This window comes from Zootoca vivipara, chromosome 3 (assembly GCF_965207765.1).
Source record: "Zootoca vivipara chromosome 3, rZooViv2.hap1.1, whole genome shotgun sequence".
Classification (NCBI taxonomy): Eukaryota; Metazoa; Chordata; class Lepidosauria; order Squamata; family Lacertidae; genus Zootoca; species Zootoca vivipara.
The window spans coordinates 32413084-32436648 of NC_142586.1; the positions used below are offsets into that span (position 1 = coordinate 32413084).

General features: G+C 40.7%; 1 protein-coding gene across 1 annotated transcript in view; it reads right to left on the bottom strand.

Moving 5' to 3' along the window:
• Positions 1-23565, bottom strand: part of EYS (EGF-like photoreceptor maintenance factor) — a 396345-nt gene that overhangs the window by 255678 nt on the left and 117102 nt on the right. Inside the window, exons 10-13 of the mRNA XM_088665821.1 lie at positions 19897-20021; positions 17778-17902; positions 15121-15352; positions 12156-13844 (exon numbers count right to left, since the gene is read on the bottom strand). Of these exons, the coding sequence (XP_088521947.1) occupies positions 12156-13844; positions 15121-15352; positions 17778-17902; positions 19897-20021 (2171 nt within the window). The remainder of the gene's footprint in view (positions 1-12155; positions 13845-15120; positions 15353-17777; positions 17903-19896; positions 20022-23565) is intronic.

Below are 23565 nucleotides of genomic sequence, written 5' to 3' on the forward strand. Positions count from 1 at the left end.
AGCTCCAGTGCACCCCAAAATCTGCTCTGGAGTGGTAGGGGATCTTCAGAACAGTGTGAGAAGTGGCAACAGTGCAGTAGAGATGTGGGCTATGGGTTGCATTCATTGGTATCATTTGGAGTGATGGATTCTGTCGGTGGAAAGGGGAGGGATGTGATGTTTGACCATTCCTTCTCTCTGCTGTCTTTCTTTCAAAAACACTGTGCCCTTAACTACATTATCTTGCTCTCAAATTATGCCATTAGAGTTTGGAAGGGAATGGAACTTCTGATTACTCTCCCATTACCAATACAGCAGATTAAATGTTAATCACACACCCTCCATATATAAAATGTACACTTTATATCCTAAAATTGTCAGTGGAATCGGTGCTTTAGCAAGGTTTTCTTCTTCTTCTTTTTCAAATTAGGCACAAGAACATCTGTATCATTTGTATGGTACCCACAGTCAGTTACACTGCAAATGGTGCATAATACATTTAGCAATCCCTATAGCAACAACCTAGTAATTACCCTTAAATAGGAAAAAAGGTACCTTTGTTGAAATCATTTCAAGTATTCACAGTTAACCGTATGTATTGCAATGAAGCTTCAATAGCAACTTGGTCCCTAATGGAGAATTCTTGTAAGGAAGAAAACCGTTTTGCAATTGCTCAGTCTAAATCTAAGGGAAAGTGGCAGTTGCTGATGTAAAGCCTATATGTGTTGGGTAACACAAGAAAGAAGTTTTCCCACCACTTTTCTTTTGTGTCCATGTGGCAGGGCATATTATGTTTAAATGTAACATGGGTCATAATTGTGTCCAGAGAACTCTGATTGAAAAGGAAGCAGAAATTGCTGGTGTTCACTTCTTCATCCCATATCTGTAATGGAAACCGATCCAGCAAATAACATGGGTATTTTCTGTCCCGCGTGGACTACTGCAATGCTCTCTATGTGGGGCTACCTTTGAAGGTGACCCGGAAACTACAACTAATCCAGAATGCGGCAGCTAGACTGGTGATTGGGAGCGGCCACCGAGACCATATAACACTGGTCTTGAAAGATCTACATTGGCTCCCAGTACGTTTCCGAGCACAATTCAATGTGTTGGTGCTGACCTTTAAAGCCCTAAATAACCTTGGTCCAGTATACCTGAAGGAGCGTCTCCACCCCCATCATTCTGCCCAGACACTGAGGTCCAGTACCGAGGGCCTTCTGGCAGTTCCCTCATTGCGAGAAGCCAAGTTGCAGGGAACCAGGCAGAGGGCCTTCTCGGTAGTAGCGCCTGCCCTGTGGCATGCCCTCCCATCAGATGTCAAAGAGAAAAACAGCTACCAGATTTTTAGTGACATCTGAAAGCAGCCCTGTTTAGGGAGGCTTTTAATGTTTAATCGATTATTTTATTTTATTTTTCTGTTGCAAGCCGCCCAGAGTGGCTGGGGAAACCCAGCCAGATGGGTGGGGTATAAATAATATATTATTATTATTATTATTATTATTATTATTATTATTATTATTATTTTCAGTGCACAAATGCTACCTAATTGATGAACCCCCCTTTGCATTGTGCTTCTTTTGCATTAATAATAATAATAATAATAATAATAATAATAAAATTATTTATACCCCGCCCTTCCCAGTCAAGACCGGGCTCAGGGCAGCTAACAACAAAAATATCAATGCAAGTATAAAAGAAACAATTAGATTATAATGCGGATTAATACAATGTTAAAATTCAATTTTAAAATTAAAAATTAAAAAAGGAATGATATAGAATATTGTAAAAGTAATGCAGTTACATAATAATGTAACTTTTCTGCCACAGTGGACAGCAAAGCAAATAATATAGCATTTGTTGAAAGCCAAAATGCAGCAGAGCAGAAACAGTGTTGCATGCAACTCACACGGGTCGCCTGCCTTCCTGTTCACCGATAGAAGCCTGCACTGGACACCATTGGGTGTGACCCTATTTGTCACAATATTTTACAGGCAGAAAGATTTTGTTGACAGACATAACTGAGGTGTGCACGAGAGAGACAGAATTAGAGCTCAGATGACTGTGGGGAAGAAAGCTGGAGAGGAGGAGCAATTGGGGAGTGGCAGATGAAACAAGATGGAGTTAAAGGGGGCATTCTGCAGTGCTGTGGAGAAGCGAGAGGGGGTAGGCCTTTTGGGGGAAAGGAAGAGGATTATGTCAATGTCCCTCCCTTCTTGCTATACTCAAACTTCTTCCTCTTCCATCCCTCAGCTGCCCCATATGAGAGAGATAAAGGATATGGAGCCCTCAAATATTCCATAGCACCTTCACACAATGTGGCACCATGTGTTGTCCTTTAACATGAAGTTCCAGATTCAGTGGAGTGATTTAGAATAGATATGAACAAGCAAACACCAACATATGTACAACAGCCATGGACTGAACTGAACCATGAACTGAATCTGGGACCTTGTCCATACAAAGCGGACATACGACTACTGAGCTACAGCCCTTCCCATACACAATATATTTAATTTTCTTGCATTTCTAAAGAGGAGAATGCAAAGACACTGGTACACTTTTCAGTACTTCCTCTTCAAATGGAACACTACATGATTGCCATAGAAACCATTTCTATGAAGACAGGAAGAGAAAGCATGGGTGTTTTGTGGTGATAGTAAGTGTATTTAATTGTTTCTAATGTCTTCATTTATAACCAAGAATGAGAGAATCAAATGTGGATTATTTTTAATTTTATAAAAAACCTCCCAAACATTAGAATCATATTTATTTCTACTTCACTTATGATTTATCTATAGTTGAGTGAAATTAATAGCAGTCTTTGTGTAGTACAAGGGAAAGAAGCTGTTTTGTGTTTAAGTTTTTGTGATTTCATGAAGTATGAGTTTGATGTTGGTAAAACCAAAAAATCATTCCCTCTTTCATCATAATGTTCAGATGTTATTGCAAACAAGAAGGGGACTTTCAGAACAATCGAACAGGATTGCAATTGCACACTCCAGTCCTGCAATTCAGTTCCATACATGAATTCATATAAAATGCACTAGCTCAATACATTCCATTGTCTACTGTTGAGTTCTCAATTATTATTATTATTTAAACAAAACAATAAGCTATTGAATGGGCTACCCAAAAGCTAGCCTTATCTTTTAAGCCATAGTCCTAAGAATAATTATTTGTTGTTGTTTTGTTTAAAAAAGTTCAATTGAAATCAAGTTACTATTAAATAAATACTCCTAGAAAAAGAAACACCATCTATCTATATACCTATCTATACATTTATAAAAGCACAGCAATTTTATACTATTAGTTAGCCAGCTTCTAAAATCTTAGTTTCAAAACTGGGCATTAATTAATTTAGAAATTAGGAGGCAGGTAACCGTTCACCATTGATCCTAAACACATTTTTCTAGTCAGGCTGCAAAAGAAGTACAGTGGAACCTCGGTTTATGAACACCTCGGTTTATGAATTTTCGGTTTATGAACGCCGCGGACCCATCTGGAACAGATTAATTCACTTTCCATTACTTTTAATGGGAAAGTTCGCTTCAGTTTATGAACGCTTCAGTTTATGAACAGACTTCCGGAACCAATTACACCCATGTTTCAGTTTATGAACGCTTCAGTTTAAGTACTCCGCGGACCCGACTGGAACGGATTAATCCACTTTCCATTACTTTCAATGGGAAAGTTCGCTTCAGTTTATGAACGGTTACTCTGCGGACTGTCTGGAACGGATTAATCCACTTTCCATTACTTTCAATGGGAAAGTTCGCTTCAGTTTATGAACGCTTCAGTTTATGAACAGACTTCCGGAACCAATTGTGTTCATAAACCGAGGTACCACTGTAAGGATATTATGGAAATAGTAATATCATGGCTTGGGCTGGTTGGAACTGGTTCAGACGCAAGACCGGTTGGAAACCAGTTAAGACCAGTTGGAAATGGTTCAGGCTGGTTAAAACCAGTTCAGACCGGTTGGAACCAGTTCAAACCGGTTGGAACCGGCAAAGACCGGTCGGAAGCGGTTCCAACCGGCCTGAACTGGTTCCAACCGGTCTTGGCTGGTTCCAACCAGTCTTAATTGGGTTCCAACCAGTCTTGTCCAGTTCCAACCGGTGTGAACCGGTTCCAACAGGCCCAATTGTGTCTATGGTCCTCTGAGTTTCCAGATGCAGAGATCCAGGTGCAACTGTATTCTCATTTCCTAATACAGGAAAACAATGCACATGAAAGCCTGCTTCAACATGCTCATTGCCCTCTATCAAAAGGGTTTCCAGCCATGTGTGTTGGGTCAATGACATTTTGGGACAGCCCTTTTGTTGTCATGGGTGGCCGTGAAGTCCAGAGCCAAACCAGACAAGGCAGTCTTGCCTTGAACAAATAAAACTGCCAATCAGACCAATGGCCCATCTAGCTCAGAAATGCCTTCAATGACTGGCAGGGGCTCTTTGGGTTCCAGGCAGGTCCCCCCCCCCCGGAGAACCCAATGCCTGTTGCACGCTGTGCAGTTGGGTCCATGTTTCACCAAAGAGCTCAGGCACTGAAGCAGGCTGGATGGTGACTTAATAATGCAGTGAATGGAAAGGCCTCTCCATAAGTGGAAGCTCCATGCCAAGGAAGTGGGGTGAGGTTTTGGGCAGTGGGAGCTCCAGAAGTGGCACCCCTGTCCCCTCCTCCACCGGTGGCAAAGCAGTGTTGGCAGCAGCTTTTGGCAAGATGTCACTGAAATCTTGCACAGCACATGACATCTTGGCAGAACCCACTTTCGCCATTGTTGTTATGCAGGTGCTGCCACATAACCCAGGTAAGAGAGATTTCAGCAGCGGCACAACACATTCCTATTTTGCCTCAGGTAGCAAAACGAGATGCACCACTCCTGGTTCCATGCACACATCAGAAGCTCCTGAAAGATCCAGGGAGCTGCTAGATTGGGCCTTACATACACGTAGCACTAGATGAAAACTTTGGTGGTCCAGCTGAAGCAATACATATTTCAGGCCCTTTCCTGTACAGTAGTAATAATAAGCCACAGACTGCCTTCTGGTTCTGCATCACTTGGAGTATTCTATTTCAGACTTTCAAGGGAGATGGTAGATCATCATGCTGCTTTGTAGAAATTGGAATCCCTAGTTTTGTATTAATGTTGACAGCATTCTCTAACCTACAATCTAGGTCAGATCTCAGCTGAAAATGGAGAGGAACAACACATTTGCTTTGAAGTCTGGTTGTTTGCTTGCTGCTGTATAAGTAATTATTAATATTAATGGTGTAAAGTTAAGCTCTCCTCATAAATTATTTACCAAAAGACTTTATTGTAAATGATCGTGTATCACTGAAATATTAAAGTTTAGAAACGATCCTATGCTGCTTCTTGTTTTGACAATTTCCCTTATTACGGAGATAATATTGTAACGCAAGCACAAAAGGTTCACATTTGTTTCCACTTATTTACACATAATTGAAGTACTGTATTGTTAAGAGGGGGGAAATTCAAAGGAACTTATAAGACTAGCCTGAAAAATGCCCGTGGGACACTGGTAATATATTTTCACTTTATCTTACTATTTTCTGTGGAGATTGAAAGAAGCTTGAAGTCTGGAATAGAATTTTTGACACTTAATGCCTTAAAATACAATAGTAGGATAAATGAAATGTATCACCTAAACCCAGGCCCGGGGGGGGGCAGCTGGGTACACTTGCCCAGGCCTCAGAGCCCACCTCACCCCAGTTTTGAGTTTATAACTTTATTCTAAGAGTCCCTCCTCAGGCCTCAGACTAGTACTGCATGGGTGTGCCTAAAACTACGTATTTTTACCCAGAAACAAGCGCCACTTGTTTCAGTGGGACTTACTCCTCCTAAGTAAACATTCACAGAATTACAACCATAGGAATATATATATCTCTTTATGTGTGTATGCACATATACATCCCTCTGTGTGTATGGGGAATAAGTTGAGTAGTTATTGTGTATAACAACCAACCACAGTGCACATTTACCAGGCCTCATGGAGAATGTGCACATCATGTTTCCATGAAGATGTAATTGTGCACATTTTCTGGTCAATATCCTTAATCTCCAACAGACCTTGGGAAATGTGCATATATCAACTGAATTTTGTACATTCTCTAGTAGTCAGTATGCAAGATCCCCAGCAGGCCTGTACACTGTCTCTTCTGCCTTTCCCCCCCTCCACAGTTGATTACAAAGATCAGAAAAAGGAGTAGACCAAGGGTCAACAAACTTTTTCAGCAGGGGGCCGGTCCACTGTCCCTCAGACCTTGTGGGGGGCCGGACTATATAAGGACACATTCTACTCATATAAAAACATGCTGATTCCTGGACCATCCACGGGCCAGATTTAGAAGGTGATTGGGTCGCATCCGGCCCCCGGGCCTTAGTTTGGGAACCCCTGGACTAGACAGTCACAATGCAGGTGTCCCTTTGCAAATCTAAAATAATGTAAATACACATACTTTATTGGAGAAGTGGGAGAGGACAGTCAGCTCTGGCAATGTTTTGTTGGTTGGAGGAGAAGAGAATGTGTGTACACAGAGAGAAAGGGCAGTGGCTGAAAAGAAGAGCGGAAAGTGAGAGGCAGAGGAGAAAGGTGGAAAGACGGAAGGACAGAGAGGGGGGGGAAAGAGTAGTGAAAAGATAAAAAGGGTAAGATGAAGGGGAAGGAGGAATGAGGAGGTGAACAGAGCAAAAGAAAAGGGAAGGACAAAGGAAGGAAGGATAAAAGCCAAGGTGAAGAATAGAGGAAAAGACCTGGAGGGTGCCGTGTCCTGGCAAATTTAGCACATGACCTATCCCTGCATGGGGACAGTACTCCAAGATCAGAAAAGACTGATCATATGATTCATAGGATTCGTATGTTCCTGTTTTTAGATGGATTGTGCTCACAATTGTTTATAGACTTTATCATTCCTTGTAAAGTCTAAATTTCTCTCCCTTTATGCCAGAAAATGCCTCATTTGTCTTTAGTAGCAATCCATTCTATTTCTTTTGGGGGAAACACATGTGCATGCCTGCCCTTGCATCACCATCCTCAAGAAAATTAATATAATAAATATTTCTACATTCACATCCTCTTGCTGGTGATGAACATTGTTGAATAACTACCTTGAAAACCTTGAACAGAAGGAAATATTTAATGCAGCTCCAGCACCAGAGAGGTGCCGAGAGAGAAACAATCCAAATAAGGACTTTAAATATTTGTACAGATACTAGAGATGTGGCGGATGGAATCTTTTCATGACTGTGTGCCATTTGGATGTGCTTTGCTCTTTGTTCTGTTCAATGAAATATATATATATAAAAAAGAACCAGAGAAGGATATTTTTCTGATGTGAAGGTAAAGTGACCTAATTTTACTGAAGAACATAGCATACTCTCACGCTGGCTGATTAAAATAAAATAATAAAACCAAAGAGAATGTTATGACATTCGGGTAGGGGGAAGTGTGATGCATCATTTCATTTGTTAAGTTTTCTCTTTTTAGTTCTTATAGGGCAGGAGTATGGAAGTGGATCCAGCCAGTATTTCCTGCACTCCCCACAGGCCATGTTTGACAAGCTTGACGATTACCTGGCACCACAAGCATTGCTGAGGCTTCAGATCACTGTGCAATCCAACAATCAGCTGATCATCAGAGCTTCCAAATAGACTTGAGCTGTTCTCTGACATCCCATTGACCAGCTGATTGCCAGGGCTTCAAAGCACTACATATAGTTCTATGCCAGTCCTGAGCAAACCACTTTTTGGCTCAGCCACATATCTACTTGTCCCGCATCTGACATCAGGTGTTGGGCGGATGGGCATGACTTGGCCAGACGGCTTCAAAAGACTAATGGGAAGACCTGGTGTGCCTAGTTAGGTTTTTGAGGTGGGCATCTGGAAAAGTGAAGGGATTGATAGATCAATCTAGCTGTTGGGTTTACTTCTTGTAATGCTCTTGATTAACTCACTACTTATGTGCCTAAGTCCACAAAATTCATGCTCGTGCTTCTCACCTCAAATCTCCAAACCAGGAGCCAACATGATAACTGTGGATCTCATGCAAGAACAGATGATACCACTTTTGTACATAGGGCCTTCGCATATAGGTGGCAAAGTGTAATTAATTGCAGAACTGTAACAGAATGACCCAAGATTTGTCACTAAATTCTGTCTGTGGTAGAACTCAGTAGCATCTCTAATCAAAGTTTCGCCTCTTGAAAAAAAATAAAAAAAAAAATATTTTTTTATTAAAGATTTTTGTGTTTTAAATAAGCACATGTGTTGTCTCTTTTTCCGGTTGTGTTTTCTACAGATCAATTACATTTGTTGTGAGACAATATTTTGTATGCAGTACAGGCTTGTGGAAAAGTGGTGAGCTAGATTTCTGTGCAGTTGGCTAGAGCACTGGTAATGTAAAATAGATCTCAAAAAGAAGAAAGAAGAACTCTGTATATTTCATGTTATATATATATATATATATATATATATATATATATATATATAATCTGTAAAAACAGAAGATTGATTTTGCAATGTGCTGAATGGTCTTTGAGCAATGGTACATTTAAACATATAAATGACAACAGTGGGAAAATCTGATCCATTTTGTATGTGGGGGGGTATCTATTTAACTACAAACATATCTTCCAAACACCACCAAATGTCAGTCCACATGCAACATGGAGAAACAGAATAATTTAAGCTAACGAAATCAACCAAAGAACGTACTTGGGTGTGTATCAGTCATGTGAAACCTATATTCCATATAAAATTCTTGCTCTTTAAAAATTGTGCACATGTATATGACCTATGAAATGTTCAGACATATTTGGCTAAGGAGAAGCTCAGCTACATTTCTTTTGTGGTTATAAAGCCTCTCTGATCTTGAATTCTGAATGTATCAAAGCCTGTTTGGCAGGAAGACACAGTTCAACTAAGGAACCCTCTAAACATATTTTCCATTGTACATTCATGATGTTTGTGCTCATGATAGTATTGGGACAGTTATATGCAGTCCCACTTCCAATACTGTTTCCACCTGGAAATATTTCAGGGTGGACATACTGCTTCATTTCCAATCGATGCATGTCCTGTCCTGTAACCTGTTGAAATCTTTTAAGCTTTCGTAATGCAAATGTTATGGGTTTCTTTGTCCTACTACTGTTGCACTATAGCACAAGAGTGCCCTTTCAGATTACAATAACGTTGCAGTAATATTGGGAATGCACCTCAAACCGGCAAATAAAGCTGCAGGATGTGTGAAGCGTCCAGTATATGGCCATCACTAATGCACTAATGTTATATCAATGAAATGCTACATAATACCCCCCTCTCTCACACACACAGAATGAAAATTTAAAAACCCACCAGCCTGGAGGGGCCCTAAGCAGAAGAGTGCTTCCCCCCAAAAAATGAGGCCAGGCTGTATTCAAAATTGAAAACAGCAAAAACATCCTATTTTTAGTGTAATGGCCATAGTTAACAAAGGGCATCAGATGGTTTTCCACACTTGCGTCCTTTGTAAAACTGAGAGAGACTAAGGATGAAGCAGTGGAAGTGTGATGTGTGCTTCAAAGCCACAACCCATCAAAAAGCCTTTTGGGGCAGCGGTTCTTCCCTAAATCAAAGTAAAAGCATGCTAGGCTAGTGCTTTATTCTTTGCTGTGGCAGCTGTTCACTATATCACGGAGGAGGTTGGCTGCTCCAAGTGAGGTCTGTAAACCTACTACATTGAGGCCATGACCCAACTTACAAAGTTGAAATCCAGAAACCCAAGCCAAGCTCAGAGAGACAGAGACAGGTGGGAGTGAAAGCGATCACTTGTGTAGGCAAACGCTGTCTGCTGATCCTGGCAATTAATGAATTTAAATGCCAGTGTAGCATAGGTAACACAAGGCTCGCTTTAAAATAAGCACCTGGCCATGGCTCCTGGAGACAAAATTAAATATGAGATGAATAATAATGACATACCTGGCAGCATTGATAAAGACAAGGCTTAAATGACTAACGAGTGTGATAGCAGCTGTAATAAAAGAAGCTGACTCCCACAAAACATGCGTTAAACCAGCATTAAAAGGCAAAGGTGTCACTGAAGCGAAAATATCCCTTATAAATCTCTGCCCAGAATATTTTACATACAATACTTGTACATGAAGAAATGAAAATCTGAAACTGTATCCGCAGCTAGGAACAACAAAAGGAATGGGCGGAGCTGTGAAGTTTTCTGTTATTTATAAGTTTGCAAAGTATCTACAACGCTTACATTCAAGAAATCACATCTTTGCTTCAAAGCAGCCTTCCCCAAGCTTAGGTCCCCTTATGTTGTTGGACCAAACCGCCTATAATTCCTGCCCACTGACCATGCTGGGTGAAGATGATGGTAGTTGAATGACATCTGGGGCCAAAAGGATGCTGCAAATGTTTGATTTAGCTGAATGTTTTGGATTCGGTAAGAGAGGTACTAACTTTACTCTGCCACACAAACACACACAGAGAGCATTCACACTGTGCTAGAAAAGATAAACACAAGCAATGTGGCACATTGTCCTTTGAGAGGGTAAGAGAGTAAGCTTGTAGATGCCAATGCCTTTCTCCTCCTCACTGCCATTACTGCACATTCACCTTTGCTCAGTGATCGCAGTGAGGACGTGGAGCAGAAGTTGCTGCTCATTTACTTTGCCTGCTCCCTCCGGATGTTATTGGTAGGGATTGAGCTAAATCAGCAGCAGTGGTGGCGGTTACTCTGAAAATGCTTTACTTTGGGGGCGGGGGAGCCAAAAAACCTGGAGCGGGCAATGTCACCATGAGTAAGTATTGCTATTCTTTCTAAAAACTGTTGCATGTGATATAGTGCCCAGCTCAGCTATTAGATGATGAGCTAAGCAGGTTGCTTAGTGCTCATTTCACCATCTGTGTAAACTTTGCAGCAAAATCTAAAGGTTCACACTTGGATCTATTGAAGATTAAATTGCAAATAAAATAAAAATAAAAATGCAAGCGCAGGTGAAAATCTCCCACCTAAAAATGCAGACATAAAGAAATATTCCATTATTTATTTCACAAACTCATTTAATTTCTAACAACCATATCCACTTTCTGCGTAGAACCAGTGTGGCCACCCAACTGAGTAATAAATTTACATGTAGTCTGAAACAAAAGGGTATTGTTTTTCCCTGGAAGCCACTGTTTTATCATATTGTTATTACTCTTACTGTTGCCTGGAAGATCCTACATATTTAGGGATAATGTACTGGATGGGGTTGCAATATAATGAGATTCAGCCAATCAGGAATGGACACATAATGAGCATTACAGATGGGAAGTGAAGTTGGTTTTGTTGGCATTTGGTGAATATATTGCAGTGGTGCATAGAAAGAAAAAGTCTAGGAAGTCTGCTGGTTGGAAGAATAAAGAAAAATTAAAGTTTATCAGTTGGGGCAAACCAAGCCATTCTGAGTACAGGCTTGCCAAAATGGAGGCATTAGCACACACCAGCTCATATGTGGACTAACAAACTTGGAGAAGAAACAGGAGGAAATCCAAAGCCCGAAAGAAAGCAATCTACTGTATTTTACAAACAAGTATTTACTATAAGGTAGGAATCACTGAGGGGAGACTAGGTTGTCTTCCTATCCCCACGATGTGGCTGGTTCAGATATAATTTATTGCAAGTGTTGTTACTTTACATCAAAGAAGTATATATATTTGCAAAACATACTGGGGACGGGGAGTATCACTGCAAAAGGAGCCATTTTCTACCATTTTAAAAATTGTTTACATTAAGAGTAGTTTGTGCTCAACCCAGGTTAATCCACTCCCATCCAGCTCTAGCATATTTTGCCACTGATTCATAAGTCTGAGGTCTAGTTTTCTAATTATGTAGGAGCATATGAACCCTCAACTGAAGTATAAATTAGTACAGTCCAAACACTGGTTTTGTACCACGTTTACTCCGAATGACAATGAGGTTTAAATGGCAGCTCTAAAATAACGACTGTTCATGACATATAAAATACCCAATATTTTAAACATGACCGGATCTTTCAGGTCTGTATATGTTATGCACACTTTCATATGAACCGTCATCTCAAAGAGATAGCCATAAACCTTCAGGCCACAATATATCTACCAAGTAGAAGTAAAAGGGAAAAGGGAAAAAAAAGCAGCAACTCACCAGACATTGTCAGCTGGTAAGGGGTGACAGTTGAAGCTACTACTGACATGCTGTGTGACTGTGATAAGGGGATGTCTGAACTTGCCATACGTTCTTCATCTGTACTATCAGTCCACTTCAAATACTGCTGTGAAGTACCATCTATTACAGTTGAAGCCTGATTTTCATCAGAAAATGAAAGGTACTGTGTCGCTGAGATTTTCGCAAAGTATGTTTGTGTAGGGAGTGGCTGGTCAGCTAGTACTGAAGAGGATGCCATATCAGAAAAGGCTGATAAATGCCCATGAAGAAAAACAACCACTGAGCCTCTTTTTGAAGTGCCTGCATGCTCAAGGTGCAAATCAAAAATCCCCTCTGAACTTCCTGGTTCATGTGATGTGGACTTATTGGAATGAGATGCAACATGGGTGCCATTTTCTTCGTGAAGAGCATTGCTCAGATGAAAAGCTAACAATGTACCCTGAGTCAATGACTGAGACATCTCCATAACTGGATCATGTGATGTGTAGTCCAGCTGTTCCACGTCAGTTAATTTCCTACTCAAATACATGTTTGATCTTTGAGAAGCTGAGATGGTCGGAAACGATGGCTCTAAATGGACAGTTTGTAAAAGAACAGTTGCTACGCAGTCCAAATAAACACATGAGAATTCAGTGCTTGGTTCCTCCAAGGGCCTAGTTAGGAAATACCCCTCTGTAGTGAATTTATATCTGCTTTGTTCGGTAGGATGCAAGGAAGATACTTCTGTGAATTTTGCCAATGATGCCGTTCCCCGAGCTGAAACAAATGAATGCCCAGAAGTACCGGCAGTAGATCTCATTAATGTGGAGCAGCTGGTTAATAACACCAAATTCATCCAGAACACCTCATGAAAGAGAGGCTCTTTGCTATGCAGAACCTGATCTGAGAATTCATTGGAGAGTTTCATGTCAGCTGAAGAACCCGTTGCACACGTTTGGTTTAATTTGCTTAAAGAACCTGTAGTTTGCCAGTTGAGGTCAAAGGATGTTTGCCTTTTGGATTGCTGCATAACTGATGAGCTAAAGCCGCCTACCTTTTCTGAAATGGCTGCTTCAAGAGGGAAAACAGGTATCACAGAGGGCTTTGGTAAAATCCAGTCTTTGCCTGTCGATATTAGGGAAGCAGCCGATTGCTCTCTAGTATCCTCTGGAGACAACATGGAGAGAACTGAAAATGCAATTGCCAGAGTGGCAGGCTGGAATCTGGGGGAGAGTAATGAGTGACTATTTAATTCAATCAAGGTCTCTGGTATGCTACTAATTACTGAACTCACGTCTGTAGCAGATAAAGCAAGAGCCTGATGGTTCCCTACTGACAAACTTTGCACAGAGGGAACTGGAACCGTCATTAAGGAGTCTGTGATAAATGAGGTTATATCATACTCATCTTGTGAGAGAGAGACTAGTGTTAAATCTCCTGAACTATCAATCATTGCCCATGGCTCAGTTGTTACGTCGGACGTTATTCTTGTTGCAAACGGACCTGCAAATCCCAACAACTGTGAGGTGGGAATGTCTGCTGAGGAAGTGAGCAAGAATGCTGCTGAAGACTCACTATTGGTGGCTAATGATCCTAGTCCCGTGCCTTCAAGTGGTATGCTGGACATTAATTTAGCCATGCTAGAGGTTGCGAGAATCCCATGGTTGAGAAAGTCTGTCTTTTGCAGACCTTTAGAGGATAAAAAGTAAGGGGCGCAGTTAGAAGAAAATAAAAAATGAACAACTTTGGCCCTAGGCTGGATCGGCAGCAAATTACATTGCTACCTGAAAACCATTAATTCTCACCCAGGCATCCCAGAGCAGACAAATACAACTCCGTAAATCATATTCTTAATAAAAGTGTAAGAAATTTTTTAGTGACCTCAAGAGCTGACTAAATGCAAAAGCCTCACATTATTCACATGGTGAGGGCTGTAGCCAGAACAAATAGCATTGCTTGGAAGAGATGTATTAAATTTGCTAAATCAATTTTTTCCCTGAGAATCAATATAAAAAGGATAAATTACAGATCTGTACCATTGAGAACTTGAGGGGCAGCCACAATAAGCTGGAAAAGTTACAAAGATAATTATATTTACAAATTGGGTCACATTTAATTTGCTTATCTACATCAAGAAGAAATATTACTTAGATTTTTAAAAAAGGAAAGAAAAACAGCAAAAGATCAGGCCGAAAGAGGGAACAAAGCATGCATTTTGAAGTTCGCTATTCAATAGCACAGTGTTTAGAAGAGCTGTAGTTGAATGAATGGGCTCAGACACATGACACTCAAAATAGGCCACTGCATTTAAGACACTATTCCATTTTTAATGGTTTCCATGCTAGCGGATTCTTTTCCTTTCTGAATTTGAAGCACAAAGGAGTGAGAAGAAAAGTGGAAATGTGCAAAACCCGGAGGAGCTTGTTACAGGCATTCTTATGTATGAAAACATCAAGAGGTTGGGGAAAGATGCACACAAGAAAGATACGTGCCAGGGAAAGGAAAGGCTAGTTTCTCAAAGTGCCGTCATCTGCCTTCCAGTCTGAAGAGGACTGCACTAACAGAGGGGGCAGAGACGTATTAGGGAGCATATGAAGTCACACATATTAGCCAAGCTCAAATGAAAAGCCAAACAAGTTATGGAAAAAATGCAATTCTCTATACAGTGTAGGCCAACAGCTGGAGTGGAGAGGGGGATATTGTCCCTGTGCTTTTGCATTCAGTTCACCAGGAGTTCTAACAAACAAAAAATGGCATTCAAATTGACAGAGACAAGACAGGTGCTTAGTTAAAGAGAGCAGAATTCAGAGTTTGAGGAGGGGGACCCTGAAAGGATACAGATGAGAACACAGAATACAGAAGACATTAATCCTTATAAAAATAATTTAAAACTGCACACACTGAAAGGGCAGGATTTCATTTAGAACCTCTCAGTCTTTTATTCATAATACTTGTACTTTCTTACCTGTGGAAGTTTGAAAAATATAAAGGTCAGAAGGCGAGAGGCTTGGATGGGCTGATGCGAGGCCTCTCTGTAATGGCTCACTAGGGGGCACTCCTTCCATTTCGATGATGGTTTGTCCCCTTTGGGGGACTGCAGGTAAACAGGTGATATTGTTTATTCCATCCACACAGAGAAACCCAGCAGGGCAGGTACGTATTAAGCAATCGTCGTAATTAAGCTCACAGCTTCGGCCCTAGAGGAGAAGTTTTTAAAAAGTCATTATGAAGGCCATTTCCATTTCCTTGTCACATTAAATGGTTCAAATTATTGCTTTCTTTTGATTCTGCCTCCCCGTCACCCAAAAAGAAAAGAAAGAGATACTGTCTTATTTCAGCTGGGCAGACTGCACTTCCCAAAATTAATTTAACCCCACTGAGATTTTTCCCTTTATTGATTTCATGACAGAGACCCAGGCTTTTCAATTGCAATTTAATTATGGCATTTTGACTTCCAATCAGTTCAAAGAGTGAACTACCAATATTAAAATAAAGATTCCATCTCACAGTCCCTATCACATTCTATATCCTAAAACAGTTTTGTTCCCAAGTTGTCTGCCTTTTAAAGTTAACAATATGCTTCTCGGAGATTGAACCAAAGTGATATACAAGGGTGTAAACAAAAAATATGTTCTGATGCTATAATTACTTTATGTTGTACTGTCTGAAAAGTACACAGTTTATTCCACACTTTAACTTGATTTGTGCAGCATGAGGATGCCACATCCTTACAAAGCAGGTTGCAATACACTGAAATTGAAGTTAACTCTTGGGGAATCAAGAAATGTGTTGCCTGTCTAAGGAGCCACAGGATGACCTTTGCTATGGCATACCTATCTTTTCATTGAGTATGCACTCATTGCAAAATCTGCCTACTAGTCACAGCACCATTGCAAGAGTTGCAAATACTACTGTGGCTAAGGATGGAATTTTCTGAAAATCTCCAAATCAACATCATACACACAGATATTTTTTGCAATTCCTGCCTTGCATTTTGGTCTTGACATACAGTTAGCACTAGCACTGTTTGACCCTTTCTTCTCTCTGTGTTCAAAGTATGGGTGTTTGTGTGCTTCTGCTCAGTTGTGCCTTTATGCAAATAGAAAGACTCCTTCCATTTGTGGAAGAGTCTTTGAACTAGCAAGGCATCCAATAATGGAAGAGGCAGGGAGGGGATATTCAGATTTCTCCTTCTCCGCACAGGTTTGTGCCACCTTCCAGAGGGTTCCTCAACCATTCAGATCAGATTATCTGGAAGGGGCAGAAATGGAATGCACTGGGGAGCAGGAACAGATAAGTATATTTTCCCCTCCATCCACTAGTGGAGGGATTTGCTGGGTCAAAAGTCCTTCTACTCATGGAATGGAACAATTGGATTCCACCCATATAGCACACATGTCCGATGATATGGTGTTTGGGCCAGAAAACCTTGTGCCAACATGAATATCCTGCTCTGTAAAAGTCCCCCTTATCCTTGCTTATCTCTGCGCAAAAATATGTGGCTAATGTCCCCTGAAAGCCCCAGTCTGAAGCTTCAAATGAGAACTATCAGGCAAAATAATTCCAGCCGGCCCTTTCTTCTGTTTTTATTTATCGAAAACATCTTTTTCTATTTAAAAAGTCCAAGTTGTGCGTTGACAGAGATGAAATAATGCAGTTGTTCAGCTCTTTGAGATTTCAAATTGATGTATTATATAATTAAACTATTGGGGAGTGATACTAAATAAACCACATACGTAAATCACTTTGATCTTAACCGTTGTTGTTTTTTTCTTCTAACAGCAGTTTCTTCCCTATTCGGGTCTCTCCCCCCAATAGGAAAAGAATGGGATTCATCTGAATAACTGCTTGCATATCTTGGGAGATTTATTGTAAAGCTGACAAATAAATAATGCATATCTACTGAACAGGAAATTTGTTGTGCATTATTAGCCAGAAATCCAAATTCAGCAAGAGCAATCTGTGCGAGGTAAGAGGGTAAGATCTGGTGCGAGTAGAACAGGCAGGATAAAATCACTACGGCAAAGAAACAGGTTGGTATACATGGACACAATTCCTGGCTCAAGTGTAAAAAAGGTTAATGAAGTGGGAAGGATGGATATACACAGAGCACCCTTAGGAAACAGAATATCCTGCAACTTGATTGGGTTATGGATGCAGGGTGCTTTTTCCTCTTCTACAGTTGCTTTTTTTTTTTACAACACAGCCATAGAGTTGTGGTATTGGGGTGTGTGTGTGTCACAGCTCAAGAGTGACTCAGCAAACCAAAGCAGCACTAAACACTTGACTGGTGCTGTTAGAGCCAGTTTATAGCACAAAGGTGATTTTCAATTGGGGCTTCTATAAGCCTAAAACTCCAAATTTAACTTTGACAAACTGCATGGAAGAATCCAGATATATCCCTGCCAGGGAAACATTCAGCATCTTCCCAGAAATAATAGATAAAGAGGTGGACACCTATTTGACTGCACCATTTCAGACAACAGATGAGGACTCAATCAGAGCAACACAAGAAGGAGAGCAGGCAAAATCCCCCTTCCTTGATACATAGTTTTCCACCTGCAGAGAGGACTGTGGGTATGTGCAATCATAACACATCTAGCAAGATTTTCAATAGCATACCACAAATCCAGGTTTGCAGTAACAGGTGTAGCCCAAGCCTGGTTCATTCTGGATGCAAATCCCATGCATGCAGGGATTTGATGCACATTCATTGATATCCTCTTCACAACGGAAGCCTTCCCAGCCTGTTAGAAGGGAAAAAGTGTATCTCATTGAACTTTGCTATTGTAAAAAACATGTTAAAAGTCTCTATCTGTGTGTGTACACATCCAAATCTCTTGATATGTCTCTTCCCCCCCCCATTCAAACATAATAGTAAAAAATAAAACACGAACCAAGTGTCTCTATTTTTCAATTTCCTAGTGTGCATCATCATGCCTGCTTGGTCCTTTGTTGAGCAGGGAGAAGTGAAGGGAGTTTGTACTCACATTTGCCTTCTGCCCCATCTGACTGAGAACCCAAAATTACATGGATGCCTGGTCAATGCAGAGGATTCTGCTGGTACTCAAGTGAATGGGAGCAAACAAAGCAAAAACCTCAGACCTCAACACAGGAAGGTCAAGGACTGGGGAGGCAAGGGGGGGCAGGGAGGCAGGTTGGGGGAGGGGGCTAGGGCCAGCATGTTATGCTTCTTACATGTGGGGAGGTTTCCTGTTCATGCAGAACCTAACAGCACCAGTAACGTCCTACAAAAAACTCTTGTTTGCTGTATTTTTAGGACTGTATGCAGTCCTAAAAAACAATAAAAAATGCATGTTTCCCTAAGAACAGAAAGCCAAGATAAAAAAATATTAATACTATGGCATGCTTCTCAAATATATCATACATGCAATATGTGAGATATATTTATATAATACACCCCCTATCAAACTAATTACAGTGGAAGAGTGTTAATCATATGTGTCTAAATCTCTCAATCTTTCCAAGTGCTTAATGCTGGCTCAATGGTGCCCATTAAGCATCTGACAACAGTGAGGCAAACTATCAACATTGTCATTTCTAAAGCAGCCACTGGAAGCTCCCATTTTGATCAGAGCAGTGGCTCTGAAGAAACTGGGTGCCTTCCCCTCAATGCTATATTTCCAATCTCAATCTCTAAAGCTGCTACAAACCCCCAGTGCCTGCTTTAAGATGAATATGAAAATGTCGGCATATCTCAAAGAAGTCAACTCCTAGGGGCATTGCCATTCAAATGGTGTGTGTGCACTGCATCAGGTGATCGATTATGTGAGGTGGGGTTTACCTGCCCCCCCACAATATTTTATTCAAGTTGGCACCCCTGACATACCTGGTTACAGATTCCTCACATCCCAAGTGTGCTGCATAAATCAGGGTCAATTGCTGTCAATAGGCATATGGCCATGGAAGGTCACAATCCAAGGAGCTGCCTTAGACATGACTTTTGATCAGCAGGTCCCTTGTGCTATAGCACAATATGCTATTGAAAGACCCCCACCCCCTCAGTTTTGTAAGTTGCTTGCCTTACAGCGGTTCAGAAGTCCTTTGAATTGGCAGAACTAATTGTGTGGTTATTTGCATTCCAGCCAAGCTGAAGACGCAAGGAAGTGAAGGGAAAGAGGAAGCACATGACGCCAGGGATGCTCTAAACAAGGGTATTAATCTCAAAGCACATGTTTATTTAGTTGCATTTATTCTCAGAAAGCCACTACTCCCCCCCCCCCTGCACCTGATGATATGTTTGAGGGCCAGAAGACTGTCTGAAATGATCCCATTAGATGTGTCTAGTCACTAACCCAATTCCAAGAACTGTCTTAATTCAAAGTGTAAACAATTAGTTTCACCATTTTCTTTCACAGTAATGTTTAATCATTCTGTCCAAACCATGGCACAATTAACCACTTTAAAATGCAAATTAAAACACCCCATTCTACCTTTGGACTTCAGACAATATTTTAAGTGCATTCAGTGGCTTCCCTTGAAAAGTGTCTATTTTGATCAAGAGGTTACATCAATTTGCACCTCGGAATCACTCTGGAAGCAAGACAATAGGAGTTTCTGCATGCATTACTTTCTGTTTACAGAAAAGCATTAGCTCCAGAGTTTAATTTCCAGTATGCGCTGCTTTATCTTGGCATGTAAAAAAAGAATGTTCTTTGCATTCAAAAGTCCTTCAGGAATTAAATCCTTTATGACATGAAAATATCATTTCAGTGGTTACCTTCCTGACATCTGCAGAAGTATCCATTAATAAGGTCTTCACAACCGGCACCATGCTGGCAAGGAGATGAGATGCACTCATTAATGTCTGCTTCACAAAACTGACCAGAGAATCCATCCGGGCACCTAAAGATTTAATAAATTCCATAGTACAATATAAACATAGTGCAGTATAGTACAGTTGGGTTCCCCCCCCTTGAATAAATGTTTTGTTTATATATTTTTTACATATTCAATCTTAGTTTAGACTAATTTTTGTTAGACAACCACCACCTATTATGTTATTTGTACATTCACATTGTTCAACTTTGGCCCAGAAACCACTCTTATGGGCTGCCAAGTTGCACTGAGGAAAACCACATGACACTGGCTTTTAAGATCCATTTCAGTTCACTTTACAACACAACATTGTGGCAGAAAACAGTATGACGGCCTACACACATTATTGTAACCTAGGGGTTGATGGGGGTTTTTTTTGCTGGACTGTTGATTTTGTTGATTTTCCATATTTTCAGGCATCAAGTTCTTCTGGGATGTCTTGATGGATTCAGGGCATCACTTTGTGATGGTTCCACTTCTGTGAGATGATATGGGGTATGCTCTGTAGGCAGAGATCATGGCCAGATGGCCCACGCATGAGGCAGGTTGAGGCAGCTACCTCAGGCGGCAGAACCCCAAGAGGAGGCACCCTCACAGGATCCCTGCCTGCTGAGATCTCATGATATCTTGTTATAGTCCACCGTTGTTGTTTTGTGGCTGCTGCGGCATGATCCAGGTAAAGGTGGTTTGGGGGACAGGGCTTTGGCAACAGCGGGGCAGCACCATCCTATTTCACCTCAGGTGGCGAAACGGGATGGGCTGCCCCTGCCAGAAATGCCATACCTTCTGATTCTTCCCAGGAGATGTGCTGTGTGGGGCTCACCAGATTCCACTGTCCCACTCACAGTGTTTAATATTTATATGAAACTTGGAAAAACCATCCATCTATTTGCAGTGAGATGCCAACAGAATCCCTCTTATCTTTCTTTTTCAGCACTCACTGCAGCTTTATCTCCCACTTCAGTTGGAGATTTTAAAGGGCAGTGCCTGGTGTCCAATATAAGAGGTAGGTAGGAATACAGCTTCCGAGTATATTTGCTTTGGAACACTGTCAGATGAAATTGCTGCTCTAACAGTTGCATTGCCAGTGAGTTTTGGGATGATCATAAAATAATGAAAGGAAATGCAAGTGTGCATTTAATTGACCTTAGCATGTACTATAGCAAGAACACTCCTGCCAGAGTAGAACACCAGTTTAAGAAGGTCGGAAGAAAACCCACAAAACAGCAGATTTAACAGGGAACACAGTGACAGATTTTAAGTTTATTCCCAAAGTCTTTTTTTAGTCAATAATGTGCTTTTGACATAAATTGCATCTCTACTGATAAAATACCAAACTGAAAGCTATAGCTCTTATGGCCATAGCTATTATTTGCTCCCCAAATCAGGCTGAGAATGAAAGCACAGAGTCTCTTCCCCAGCTGTAGGGCAGCTTCATATGTTCATATATCCAGAGGTTATCGACAAAGCTTATCTGTCTTCTGGTTGAACAACTCCCTTCAGTTTTATATTGGGCCTGCGACTCTCCAAATGTCAAACTACCTCCCCCCAATCCAATTCTAATCCATATCCTGCTGTAGCCCATTGTTCTTTGTCTCTGTTTCTCACCTGTACCCTTTTCTCATCTCCTTTCATCTCTCTGGTGACATTTCACAGCTTATGAATAATTTGTATAACTGCCAGGTTGAATGCTACCATCTCAAAAACAGTCTTCCTCAAACACAGGAGTTTGCTGAGGTTATTCAGGAGCAATTAACAGCAACTGAAGTTACTGAGACCACGCTTGCACCAAAACGTTTACCTGTTTGCTAGGCACATTCTGTCTAGATAAATGGGCAGGGACATATTACTACGTTTGCTTGGGATTCCTATTTGTCTGAATGCATCTTAATCCTCAAGAGTAAGAAAATGGTTGGAAGAATATTTTTTCTCCCTCTAATAATTAGGGCCCCGAAGAGAATAACAAATCAAAATGAAAGACGTCGCTTCCGAGTTCCCATGAAATAAGATAGCCCAGTGAAAAGTTCTTTTGACATTCGTCCTGATTTCCTCCCCATTCAAATCTGCATTTTCTGTGCAGAATAAATCTTGTTAACTACTCCACTCTAACAGGCCAGTTCTGTCACTGGAAATTTATATTGGGGTGGCTATACATTATTAACAAGCCATGAAAAGTCACAGGCGAAATGTCATGGCAGCTGAGATATAGCAGCACCTTGGGATTCATATTGCAAACAGTTTAGTTTTAATCATCTTGGACCACGAGGTGCCTTGACATTTGAGGGGCAACTTTTTCCTTTTTAACTTCAACTAGAGTCAGACCTCTATTATCTCAGCCATAATTTTCAGTCTCGGCAGTGATAGAATCTTTTACCTCCTAAATTAAAAATGTGGGAAAAAAATTGATCTATCACGGACCTTATCGTTCGTTTAATCAATGCTCACATGCAGGCTTAAAGAAGTAGAGCAAGGTGAGCTGATAATTCTAGCACCTGCAGGACGATTCAGTGCGATGTGTGACCACTATTACATGAATGCCACTGGCTGAACTGTACTAAAGAGAGGACAAATCTTGATTTATTTCTTATTAGAGGAGGGAGAAATGTGGGTGGGATTTGTAACTGAGAGTGATACTGCCATCCCATCTTACAATCACCTCCGTTATATCACCAAATATAAATCTAATGTGCTAAATTAATGTACAAATATAATCACATTTTTCTAATAAGAAGCATTTTCTTCTTCTTCATTTTTTTGCAGTTCAGAGGCACGACACAGCTGGTAGAAATCCACCATGCCGGTCTGGCTATTCAAAGGGATCACATTAACTATCTGAGCCACATTCAGTGCAAAGTGTGACCATTATTATATGAAGGCCACTGGCTGAACTATACCAAAGAGAGAGAACAAATCTTGATGTATTTCTTTTTAAAAGGGGGAGGGGAGTGGACTTCATAATTGAGAGCGATACTGCAATCCCATCCTATGAACATCTCCATTATATCACCAAAGTATCAAGCCATAGTGCTAAATTAATGTACAAATATAACAATCTTTTGCACACGTGCGCACACACAAAAACAGCAGTACAGAGACAAGATGTAGCTGGTAGAAATAGGTTGGCTGTTCAAAGAATTGCACTACTAACAGGCAAAATAAATGAAACAAGTGCTTTTTCCTTAGCAGAATAATAAAAAGGAGCATTGTTCTCGAATATAAAAATGCAGTAGATGTTTGAAATCCCAGCTCCATCAAACATGCATCTGACAAGCTGAAAGCTCTTTCATGCTTTCAGCAGTTACACAGAAATGTTTCAAGTCTGGGGTTTTCTTTCAGCGCTTTTGATTTCTTTCAAACCTGCCTAATTTTTTTTGTTACCTTTTTATTCTCTTATTATTCTTTATATCCAGCCACAGACTAATTGCCAACTTCCTTTTAATATAGAAATCAGATTGTGAGCTCCATTAAAAAGGAGTAGTCCTTTTATCAGGATGTACAAAGCTTTCAATATTGCAAGGAACCTCAAAGACAGTCTTATAGCATCTCGAGCAAGGAATTTAAGCCTGTTGTC